The following is an 11,836-nucleotide window of genomic DNA, read 5'->3' as shown; positions in this document are numbered from 1 at the left end:
AGAAGCCCTTACTACTAGAAAACTTATAAAAAACCTAAATATCCTTAAAGTTAAGGTTCTTATTATTAGTATTAAACTTATCTTCTACTTATAAAGTAGTTAGTTAATAGCTTTAGAAATAGATTAATAATACTTACTATTATCCTTATCCTAAGAAGATAGAATCTTAATAGGCGCCTTATCTTATTTATTAGTAAGCTTATTAGTATTATTATCTTAATAAGCCTACTAAGCGCTCTTAGTTTTATAGCATACTTATAACTCCTTTATAGAGGTAGAGTAATTAGTATAGCTAGTATTTATTTTTATATAAGTATAGCATTATAATATAAGGATAGAGAACTTAAGAGAAGGAAAAGATCTTATAAGAAGATAAAGAGAGAGAAGGTAGGAAGAGAGAGATTACTATATAAGTAATAGAAGGGATCTTATAAGTAATATAAAATAGTGCTTATAAAATATAAAAGTTAAGATATATAAGGAAGGAAAAATTTCTATAGGAGGGTTTATAAAAATCTCTGCTTTTATTTATATTAAGAGAGCGCTTACCTAACTAGCTTACTTAATACTAATATAGTTTATATATTTATATAGTATTAATAATATATTACAAGTTAAAAGGTTCTTTTATAACCTTATAAGGGAGTGCTCTATAGCTCTTTTAGGAGTACTCTTATTATACTATAAGTAACCTTATATTAGTACTATATTTAATTTAGTTTAGATAAGTCCTCTTAAGTATAAAGCTTCTATTAGCTATATATACAGCTAAGGGGGTGTATAGTGAGGTATTTAGTGATATACTATATGCCTTAGGAGGAAGCTTTAGTGAGCGCTTACTGAGGAGTAGGTTATATAAGCTATATAGGCTTAACACACTTAGGATATAAGGGGTACTAAGAGCGTAATATCCTCTTAGAAAAGATATACCTTTATTTAACTCTTTAGTCTCCTCTAACTGTTGCTCACATAATATTTATTATTAGGTTATTATATTAATTTTACTATAAGGTAGATATAATACTTATATCTTATAAGAGGTACTCTAAAGAGGTTTATATTAATATCTCTTATAGTAGTAATAATTACTTCTCTAGATAGATATTTTAGATAAGTATAAAAAGTTTAGTAATTTAATCTAAAAGAGCTAAATTTATTACCTTAATTAGAGGGATAGATCTAAAACTAAGGGATTTATATATCCTATTTAAAGTTAGTAATAGCTTTAAATATATTTTTATAAACTAAAGTATTATTTAGATTATTAAAATAGATACCTATTTTCTAAAGAAGATTAATATTAATAATTTATATTATATTATAAGGTTTATAGAGAGTACTATATAGTTAGAAAGTAGTTTTTTTACTACTTAGCTTAGTAGTAATTACTTTAGCTATACTAATAGTTTAGTTAATTTAGTTCTTTCTACTTATATAGTTTATAATTAATTTTTAAAGGAGATCTTAAAGTTCTTTAAAAATAGAGAGATTATTAAGAATATATCTACTAGTATTAATATTTAGTATAAAGGAGTTTATTCTCTTAATTAAGACTATAAATATAATATATTAATTTAGTTATACTTTTTAGTTATTATTTTCTTCTTTATTAACTTCCTTAATAATATTATATATAAAGAAACTATTNTTTTCTTCTTTATTAACTTCCTTAATAATATTATATATAAAGAAACTATTAGTCTCTATATCTATAACTTAACTAATAAAACTATAACTAGAGTATATAAATTCCTTTATTAGTTACTTTTTAACTCCCTATATATATATAATTTTATATAGATCTTTAGCTAGAGGTTAAGGGTTAAAATATAAACTAAATACTCTAAAATCTTCTATTAGGAATAGTAGAAAGGTCCTCTTTTAAGTTTAAGCTAATAAGGTATCTATAAAAACTTTAGATTATTAATTAATATCCTATTTAATACTAAAGTTTCTAAAAATACTATCTTAAGTTTAACTTTCTAAGGTAAATACTAAAGTAGATATCTATATTATTAATTACTAAATTATTAGTAGTTTATTAGTATACTTAAACTTATTATATACTAAAGTATAATACTTATAATATCTAAGGGAATAATTATTATACTTATCTAGATATAATATTATCTTTCTATAGTAATAGTTATATATTTTATATTTATAGAGAGTTTTAGAATACTTAATATTATAGGAAATATATAAATCTTATAGTTTTATACTTTTAAACTTAAGAACTTAAGTTTACCTCTTTATAGTAAACTTCTTCTTATTTAATAAAACTTTAATACTTTAAGAGGTTTATTTATATTATTCTTTTTTATTTAAACTTCTAAGTTCTTATAGGAAGTTATTATAGTTTTAAATCCTTATAATAAAGTTATTCTCTATAGAGTCTACTTTAACTTAATTAAAATATCTAAAACCTTAAATAAGTTTATAGATAAGGGCTATAATTAATAAGTTTATATTAGAACTATTTAGTTTATTAAAAGTTAAGTAAAGATCTTATATAAAATCTTTAGTATTACTATAGTTAATTTTAGTTATTCTATTCTAATTATTATAGACTTTATTTATAACTAGTTTATTAAACTTCTAAGTATATTCTTTAGTTTTAATAAAGATATAAAAAGTTAAAGCTATAATAGAAAAACTATTATTAATTATTTCTTCTAAGAGATTATATTAGATCTTCTTTATAAATAACTATTTAATAAATATAAAACCTATAAGTATTAGATTACCTAAAGAGCTTAAATCCTTAACTACTACTACTTTATTTTCTTTAAAGATTATATCTCTATTATATTTAATTAATATTTTTTTAGTTATTAAGTAGAAGAGTAATTTTATTACTTTAAAGGTATTTTTAAAATTAATCTCTTATAGTTTAAAGTTTATAACTTTAGTTAATTTAAAAATAGTATTATATATTAGACTTCTTAGATTTAGTCTTTTATTAACTACTTTTTATATAGTTATTTTAGTTATAAGGTCTATAGTAGAAGAAAGAGGAGAGTTAATTTAAAATAATCTCTTTTTAGTAGAACTAAAAGAAAATAAAATTAGATTACTAATTAAAAATATATTAATTTATTTAATTAATTTAGTAGTTTAAGAGAGATTTAAAGAGTAATTATAAATAATTATTAGATATTTATTAAATAGTTATTATTATATAATTATAATAATTATTAAATAATTATTAACTTTAATAGCTTAAAAACTAAAGAGATTTTATAAGTAGGAGATATATATTATAATAACTATAACTTCTACTTAAAAGTATTATTTCTAGTAACTTAGTAATCTATTAATTACTTTATAGTAATTATTAAACTATAAAGTTAGAGTCCTAATAGCTATTTAGGAATAACTTTACTATCTAGTAGATAGATTTAGGTATTTAGAGGGCTTATAACCTATATAAAGTAGCTTAATTAATTTAGTTATAAGTGTTAGGTATACCTAGCTATAAAGTAGTATAGCTAATCCCTTATATAAAAATAGGATTTAGGCTGGGGTTTAGGCCTCAGGCCTAGGCCCGGCCGACTACTGTCTCGCACAACCCACTTGCGGCTGACAGCTTGTTTCAAGATGTGGGACCAACCTCGTTCGGGAATCTTCCAGATCTGCATCTTCCTTGGCTTCAGCCTCATCAAGGCATGCCTGCATCATGTCGTGGGTTGTCCATAATGATAACATCGATTGAGTGGCGTTAGCATGAAGTTCTCGATATCACACTGCTGGATCTTCAGGCCATGCTCATGCGGCTTGAAGTCGTTGCGTTTTTTCAAGGTGCCGCTGCCCTAGGGATCAAAGGACCACCTCTCTGGCGAGCCTCCTCTCCCATCATGTCTTCGATATCCCGCAGCATATCCAGTCTCTCCGTGTCGTTCGCCTCCTCACACCATTCCCTCAACTTCTTCATCTGACGTTCAGCGTTTGCTCTGTTGGCCCAAGGAGCGTTCGCATAACACCATATGGACTGGAAAAGAAGACTGCGAGCTTGGTGGCGGTCCTCCGTGTTATTACGAACGTAGCGGCAATCCGCCAAGTAGGCGCAGCTGGACCCGTAGTAGAGCCTCGCGTGTGACCCCTCCACGTGCTCGTTCAAGTCAAAGTATTCCTGGGCGCGTTTGTAGAACACCTCCGCCATGTCCAAGACATCCTTCTCCCCAGGTGCCACTATTGACAGATACGCGATAACGTATCGATGAAAATCCAGCACAACCTTTGGTTGGTCTTCGTGGTGTAGTGTAACGTGTCGGGTGATCTCGAGAGATTTCCTCCGGATTTTATTGTCCGTCTTATGGATGGATTTAGCCTTTCTTGCGTTGAGTAGGAGGATGAGATAAAAGCCGACAAGACTGATAGAGCCCAGGGTCTCTTCTACTCTATCTTCAAGACGGTAGCAAATCTGTTCCATGGATGACTGAAATTCTTCGTGGTTTGTGATAAAAACAAGATGGCGAAGCTTTCGTATAAGCTGAGCAAAATCATGGTGGGTCCCTGGATTTGTTTGGGAAGTCTCAAATAAAAGTGTAACCAGCTCTTGGATCGTGGTCCAATTCGTTATCTGGTTCAACGTGCTCAAGACCCCGATTGGTACCGTCGCGTGGAATGATGTGATCATCTCTTCGACTGTCTTCCCGGCAACCGTTCTGCATTCCCCCACCTTTAGTTGACGATTTACAAGAGAGCTTCGTAGTTGACTTTCGAATCGAAGTTTGGAGTGGAGGCTCTGATATATATCGACGTGATCATCGGGCGCTGGCCTGTCTCGGCGTTCCGCAACTAGTGTCGCGAGTATTTCGCTGGCTAGTCTCACGATCTCTTGGCATGTCTGTGGGGTTGTGAGGTTTTCGCCATCTTGAGAGCCGGTAGGAGAGAGGTCCCCTACCGTAGTTGCCGGCGTCAATGGCCAAGGTTGTGGACGTGGAGAAAGTGTTTCCGAGTATTCAGAGGCGGCATCGTTGCTTATAGGGGACTCTTCCGGTGGCGTTATCGCACGAGCGGGGTCTGGTGGTAGTCGGCGAGGGATGATGCTATCGTGAGAAGGGATGTCGAGGGCGTTTGGCAAGGGAGCTGGTTGTGATGGTCCTGCGGGTGATTGTTCTCGGCTGTCTGGCCCACCATCCCCCGCATCTCGTCTATGCCGTCTGTTCTTTTCGACTCCCCACGTCTTGAAGCGACCCTTAAACATACGATCCCTGAAGAACTAATAAGTACTTTGCATTGAACCGGTGGTAGAAATATCTCTCACGTGGCCAAGAACCCATACGTCTCCCTCATGTGCGCCCGGACCGCCTTCAACGGCCGGCGCGAGTACATGTCAACAATGACGGAGCGGTGTTGCTCCCATTGCTGGGCAGTCGGCGGCGTCACCATGATGAACGGGCGAGCAGCTCCGTGTTCAGCAAACAATCTCGGTCACCGGCGACGGAACACAATACGACGCGAACAGTGCGTCCAGACTCGGGAGGCGTTGGGACATGGAGCGGTGAATGTGGGCAAGCAACGGCGGCGGCGCGCGAACTACGGATGTCGACATGGGGGGTTTATGAAGCTTGTGGCACAGAATATGTGCATTTCCGGATTGGTTAAGGTCTCGATGGAGCTGCCACGACTTAGCTGCATGTCAGATTCGCGAGCTGTCCAATCATGACATGTCGCTTGTGCAGAGCGCCATAAAATCAATCCAACATTCGCCAATCAGACTCAAGAATTAAGTACTGTGCAGGAACAAGGGTGATTTTGGGTTCGCCCGTTGAAAAAACTCGTGATGGCGAACCATCGTGTTGGTGTGAAGGCAACCTCATACCCTAGGACAAGGCAAAGTCTTGGGCGGATATTCCCATGTTATGCTGTGACAATGGGGCGAATTTTTGCACATTGTGATTGTTGCATTGGTTGGCTTCTCAATTCCAATTCGTCAATTTTATGCATCGCTGAGCTGGCGACTGCTTAGTCCCGCATCTCTAAGGCCATTTGGCGCAGACAGTACCCAATGTGCCCCTCCACGATGAACAGATTTATAAACAAATGCAGATCGGCCTCTCAATGTTTTTGCAAAACTCGTTTGCGTAACGAATCATATGACAAAACAGATGTTATATCATACAGTCTAATGGGCTGTTGACGGAACACAAGAAGAGGCTCTGCGGAACGTCCGGCTATTGACACGTGTGTTGGCTTGCGAATCGGAGCCGATGTGAGCACTGGGCCAATCCGCTCCGTGCCCGATCCGATAACCACGATAAGCAATTCTCAATTGCGACTTTGGCGTTCAACGCGGTTTTTGGTAGTGCGCTTACACTGAATGGTGGTCAATCGCAAGCCTCATCCAACGCCCCAAAACCATCGACCACCAATGAGACCCTGTGGCGTCCACAAAGCGCCTCGTTTCGAAATGACAATGTGAATAAAGTGCCTGAAAATGCAAAAACTCCGCGTCTTTTGGCGGTGACAATATGAAGCGTTTAGGCCAGACTGCAGTTGCGCAACGCCCGGTACTCAAATCGCCATCACACTTTGTCTTCATCGGAACAGAAGAGTCACCGTCGAAGTCAAAGGTACAAGACCGCAAAAAACATTTTTTCCATGTGGCACAGAAACCTGAAATTCTCCGACGAATGCTCAAGGACGTTTTTTTCGCATTGCCTCCCTATCCTGCATACGATCGGCATTTGATGTGGACGAAGGCGAACCATGCCACAGGGACAGGGCTTGTATTTAGTTCGTGTCCACGTATCGTTTTGGTATTCAATTCGCATCGTGTAACGATGTCGCATAATGGCAACTTTCGATCGGCCTGCTGATACTGGACGATGAGTCGTTAGAGATGTGTGCCAGAGATACTTTGCAATACTGAAATGGTTCCACTTAGCTGAGCAAGTTTTTCCAAACCGCACCAACACTTAGTCAAGACCGTTGAATAGGCTTTGGACCTTATTCAGACTACAAGCGAACAATAAGTCATAGCCATCAGAGATGCCGTGCTAAAATGTAAGCTTTCGAATGGGCTGCTCCGAAGTTCGCGCAATTATCCATCGGCAGCTGTGAAGACTGGTGATCCAATAACGAAGGGCAATAAAAGCAGAGTTCCTGCATATGCTGAGACTTGTCTTTCGATCCAAATGCTTTAGGAGTTGGGAAACGATGAACTTCTTACGTCCTTGCATGCGTAGGCAGTCGCTCAACCACTGGTAAAACCCAAGACATCAAGAGAGAGGAAAACTTGAAGCTCAGAGTTGGGGGAACCCAATGACCCCGAAATGCCTCACCCTGCGATTTCCTTTCGGACACACAAAAATGACCTTGCCATTGAGCCCTGCATGCCTTCAACGGGAAGGTATCATGGCCCACTGGACTCATCACTATTCCGGCAGGCTCGGCAGACCTGACTCTCACGCTCGACATCCTCCATGTCAGCGGCCAAATCCGACTTGTGTGGAATCCGAACGACCCAGATAGTCTCGATGAAACATCATCAACCACCGGCTGATCCATCACCCGCTATTCCCAGAGTAACTGACTAAGTCAATAGTTTCCCCTGCGTCTTCAGGCAGGGCGGACCTGCAGACTGCGGGCAATCGGACATACGCGGCTTCAGGCTCAGCTGGGCGTGGGTACCACCCATCTAAGACGCTTGGACTGACGCACATTTTACCCCTGAACTGACCTTCAGGTGCGGATACGTGGACATGGCCGAAAGCGGTGGTGTGGGCTTCGCGTGTTCGGCATAGACGACGAGTCCCTGGAGCGGGACCGAGGCCGGGGGTCTGGTGCAATGCGGGAGGCGGGGGCCCGATCCCGATGTACCGGCCCGGGCGGGTGGGCGCCGCGCCCGAAGGTAAAAACTGGACGGTCGCCCACATCACTCTGGTGCGCGTGAGCGCAGCGAGTGCGTGTCGCTGTTCCTGCGTGTGGCCGGTTTGACCCTGGCCGCGCGTTGCGGCTGACGATGAATATCTATGCACGACGTCCTGCTGAGCGTCATGACGCGATTTTCTTGTCAATCCAGAACACCATCTTTTTCTGTTCTCCTCTTCGTATTCCTCTGCCACGATACAACCACCCTCCATTGCGAGTCTACCCAGTTTTGGGACGATCCTCGAGGAAAAGACCCGCCAAGAAGTGCCGAAGTCTTCAATGCGACTTCACGATGAGCGAGACCGAGCCAGGCCCGGACTAGACCCGTAGCGTACGCGTCTTTTCAATAGTCGCTGTCTGACTTAGCGCCGTGCTGTCTGTCGGTCAGCAGTTGATAGTTGCGGATCACGATTGAAGCTATTCCTGGAGTCGATGTTTGCGCAAGCATTCTGTCTCTGGCGTGAAGCTGAAATGCATCGTTCGGATGAGTGGGCGACAGCGTTGCTTCTCGTGCGAGTTGCAGTGGACTCTGCCTGGATCGTGCTGATGGGGAAACTATTCCAAAGTTCCTTTCGAAACCCCTGGCGGAGTTTCCTTAATCGGTATGTGATCGGCAACCCTGGTTGATCTTGTTCATTCATCTCAGCCAGATTGATCATTTCGACTGACAGTGGCCAAAAATCACACCAAGATTGCTTGCGGACGCTGCAATTTCAACAATATCGATCTGCTCCAGGAACTCGAGAGTACGACAGACTCGCATTTTGCCGCCTGTAACCATCGCCTTGAGGGCTGGGGTAATTGCGACGATGTCGGACTATTTCGCATACCTCGAGTTCGGCCGGCCGTCTATCTTTGCGCCATCAGATCTTTGCCAACCAGGGGCGAGAAATCGACAGATTCTCGACATTTGCAGTCAAAGTTTCAGAGACGCCGTTTTCATTTCTCTGGATCCATCGCACCTCTCAGTGTTTCCAGCTATGGGTTATATTCGGAGCTCACTGAATGACTTGCGGAACCCTTTCATTGCCAGTCTTCGGAGACTTATGTCTGTCTATCATTACGGACAGATCTAGCACAAGGTTTGGCGAACCCTCGTAGGTGCTGTGCATCACTCCGTCGAGGGAATCTTTGACTATGTGTCAATCTTGATGGTCTGTAAACCCTCATCCTCTCGAAGCCCACGCTGTGGGTTATGAAGGCATGACTTGGATTGCCACAGTATGGACATGATTCCTTCGTCCGCCCAGAGGCTGTTGTTCTGACACAGACCTCGCTCTGGCCATCACTTTGTGTTCCCCGGCCTGAAGCTTCAAGCACACTTCCCATCTCTGCCATGCAAATTCCGTCCTTGGAGTGATGCTGGCCAGGTTCCATGACTTTCCTGCATCTGCGCTGACCAAGACTTCCACTACTTCTTCACAACACCATGCCCAGCCCTCGATCTGCACGTCCGGTCCCCGGAAGATAGCACCAGGTTCCGGTTTCGTGATGATTGAGTTGACTTCCACCTTCCACACGGGTCTTCTCTTCTTGCCTTCCGGGTCCGCCGGATCAATCTCGTTGTAGAACGTCGTCGTATAAGGTCCTTCCGCTCGCCTGTCCTGGAGAGATAAACGGCATAGCCACTTGGTCATGTTCGTCCCAAACCAGCCGGGAACCACAAGTCTCACAGGCCCGCCTCGCTCCTTGCCCAATGGCTCACCATTCATCTCGTAAGCCACAAGAACTTCTTGGTTGAGAGCCTTGTTCATCGGAAGGTCCTTCTGATATCGGTCCGCTGTAACGCCGTGGAAGGTGCCGTAATCAAGTCCTTCAGACCAGATGAATGTGGCCGCAGGTGATGGCCGCGCCAGCTCCAATAGAGATGGCAATGGGACTCCCGTCCAGACGACGTTTCCAATGCGCCAAACGGCTTCTGTTGGCGGCTTCAAAGGGCTGCCATAACATTCGTGAAAAGCCGTCACGGAACGTCTTGGGAGTTGACGCAGTTGGGTGAAAGTCAGTGCGAAAGGCCGCTCGACTAGCCCATCTATGATCAGAAGCCATTCATCCTCGTCAACCACCGCAGCGCCCATGTGTATGGTTTGGAAGAGATGTTCCTCGCCTGTAATGAAGTTATCGAGGAGATGAGGGGCAGGTGGGTGTCGAATAAAGAAGCCAGCGGGATCAATTGACTGGCATGCATTGCGTTCGCGTCCGTCCGTTGGAGCGATGGAAAGGTCCATGTTGGCAGCTTGCTCATGATAAACCATTTCGAAAGTAGTGGTTCAGCTGCTCTTCGAACCGTATGCCTATGGTCCAACTCATGCATCGCCCAGCGAGGCCCCGTAGCATGGTTGCGGTCCAAGACTCCTTATCTTTTCAGACGAGAGGTTGATGGAAGTAACTCGTAATCATCAAATAAATCGGGAAAAGTCTTTGAATTGGACGAGATTGTACGGCTCAATTGGTCTGGAGAAGTTGACTATATTGCGTTTGGGTTTTCGGTGTTTGAAACGGTGGGACACAAATGACGTGGGCAGTGGAAGCGGCGGATAGGATGCCGCCCCCAAATCGGAGTCAGAAGAAGCTCCGAATCTGTCAACAGCGCCTTATCAAACCCCGGATTTTAGTAAACTCATGCTCATCCAAGACAACTGTTAACCACTGTTAACCACTTGTGCGAGTGCAAGAGAATCCAGCATCTGACGCGACCAGCGACCTTTACAACATCATCGCATCGCAATGGCCACCCCAATCCGCATCGCAGCATGCCACGTCTCACCCATCTTCCTCTCCGCCCGCCGCACAACCGACAAGGCCATCTCCCTCATACATGAAGCTGCCAGAAATAAAGCCAACCTCGTCGTCTTCCCAGAGACCTACATCCCCGCGTTCCCAATCTGGTCAGCTCTGCGCCCGCCAACTGAGAATCATGACCTCTTCAAACAGATGGCGCTCGAGTCGGTCTATGTTGACGGGGAGGAGGTCTCAGCTATCCAGTCCACAGCAAAGAAGCTAGGCATTATGATCAGCGTTGGCATTTCGGAGAAGGTGCGATCGAGCAGCGCAACTCTTTACAACTCCAATGTGATTATCGGCGCCGATGGAGAGGTTCTGGTGCACCACAGGAAGTTGATGCCGACCTTTTTCGAAAAGTTGACGTGGGCGCCTGGGGATGGACACGGGCTCCGGTTGGCGGAGACGAAATACGGAAAGATTGGGAACCTGATCTGTGGGGAAAACACGAACCCGCTCGCGAGGTATGCGTTGATGTCTCAGGGTGAGCAGATTCACATGTCGACGTGGCCTGCGATCTGGCCGACGAGGCTTCCGACGCCAGAGGCTGGCAAGAATGACGGGGGTTTGAGCGTGGCTAAGGGTGCGAACTACGACAATGTCGCTGCCAACAGAACAAGGGCGGCGGCACACTGCTTTGAAGCCAAGTGTTTCGGAGTTCTGTGCTCTGGCGTTCTTGGGAAAGATGCCATTGAGATTATATCGTCGGGAGCAAGTCAGGCTCAGGTCGTCACGTCGGCTCTTGAGAACTCGCAGCGCGGGGCGACGATGTTCTTGGATCCTGCAGGGTCGCTGTTGCAGGGGTTTACTGTGGATGCGGAGACTCAGGAGCAGAAGCCGACCGAATATCTGCAGGCTACAGAGGGAATTTTGTATGCGGATATAGATGTTCAGGATTGTATCGAGGGAAAGCAGTATCACGATGTCGTCGGTGGATATCAACGCCTCGACGTGTTTGAGTTGAAGGTTGACCGGAGGCGACGGGAGCCGGCCAACTTTGTCGGTGATGTCTTGACGGCTGATGCAGAACTACCAACAGACCAGCACGCGTCCAAGTAGTTCGGGCTTTTGATTGAGAACTTGCTTGGTTTGAGTCTTATAATTCTTGACAGTATCAGAAGCGAGACGTGGCGAGGGGCTCCTCAGTGATGTGAGGGCGTAGATCCAAGAACAGAAC

General features: G+C 42.8%; 3 protein-coding genes across 3 annotated transcripts; 1 reads left to right on the top strand and 2 right to left on the bottom strand.

Moving 5' to 3' along the window:
* Positions 1-3,796: 3,796 nt before the first annotated feature.
* Positions 3,797-5,394, bottom strand: GCG54_00012329 (uncharacterized protein; the record flags this gene model as incomplete). Its single annotated transcript, XM_045412207.1, has 2 exons — positions 3,797-5,216; positions 5,270-5,394. The coding sequence occupies 2 exons, from the start codon at positions 5,392-5,394 to the stop codon at positions 3,797-3,799; spliced, it is 1,545 nt and encodes a 514-aa protein (XP_045261242.1).
* Positions 5,395-9,071: 3,677 nt separating this feature from the next.
* GCG54_00012328 (Sulfite oxidase) lies at positions 9,072-10,106 on the bottom strand (the record flags this gene model as incomplete). The annotated part of the gene is made up of 1 exon (XM_045412206.1): positions 9,072-10,106. One exon carries the CDS (start codon positions 10,104-10,106, stop codon positions 9,072-9,074), a length of 1,035 nt encoding a protein of 344 aa, XP_045261241.1.
* A 499-nt stretch (positions 10,107-10,605) lies between these two features.
* Positions 10,606-11,718, top strand: GCG54_00012327 (Nitrilase; the record flags this gene model as incomplete). The annotated part of the gene is made up of 1 exon (XM_045412205.1): positions 10,606-11,718. One exon carries the CDS (start codon positions 10,606-10,608, stop codon positions 11,716-11,718), a length of 1,113 nt encoding a protein of 370 aa, XP_045261240.1.
* Positions 11,719-11,836: the final 118 nt, after the last annotated feature.

The sequence above is a fragment of the Colletotrichum gloeosporioides genome (assembly GCF_011800055.1).
Source record: "Colletotrichum gloeosporioides strain Lc1 chromosome Unknown consensus_65, whole genome shotgun sequence".
Classification (NCBI taxonomy): domain Eukaryota; kingdom Fungi; phylum Ascomycota; class Sordariomycetes; order Glomerellales; family Glomerellaceae; genus Colletotrichum; species Colletotrichum gloeosporioides.
Note: the sequence above shows the minus strand (reverse complement) of the source record. Positions and strands in the feature narration are given on the sequence as shown.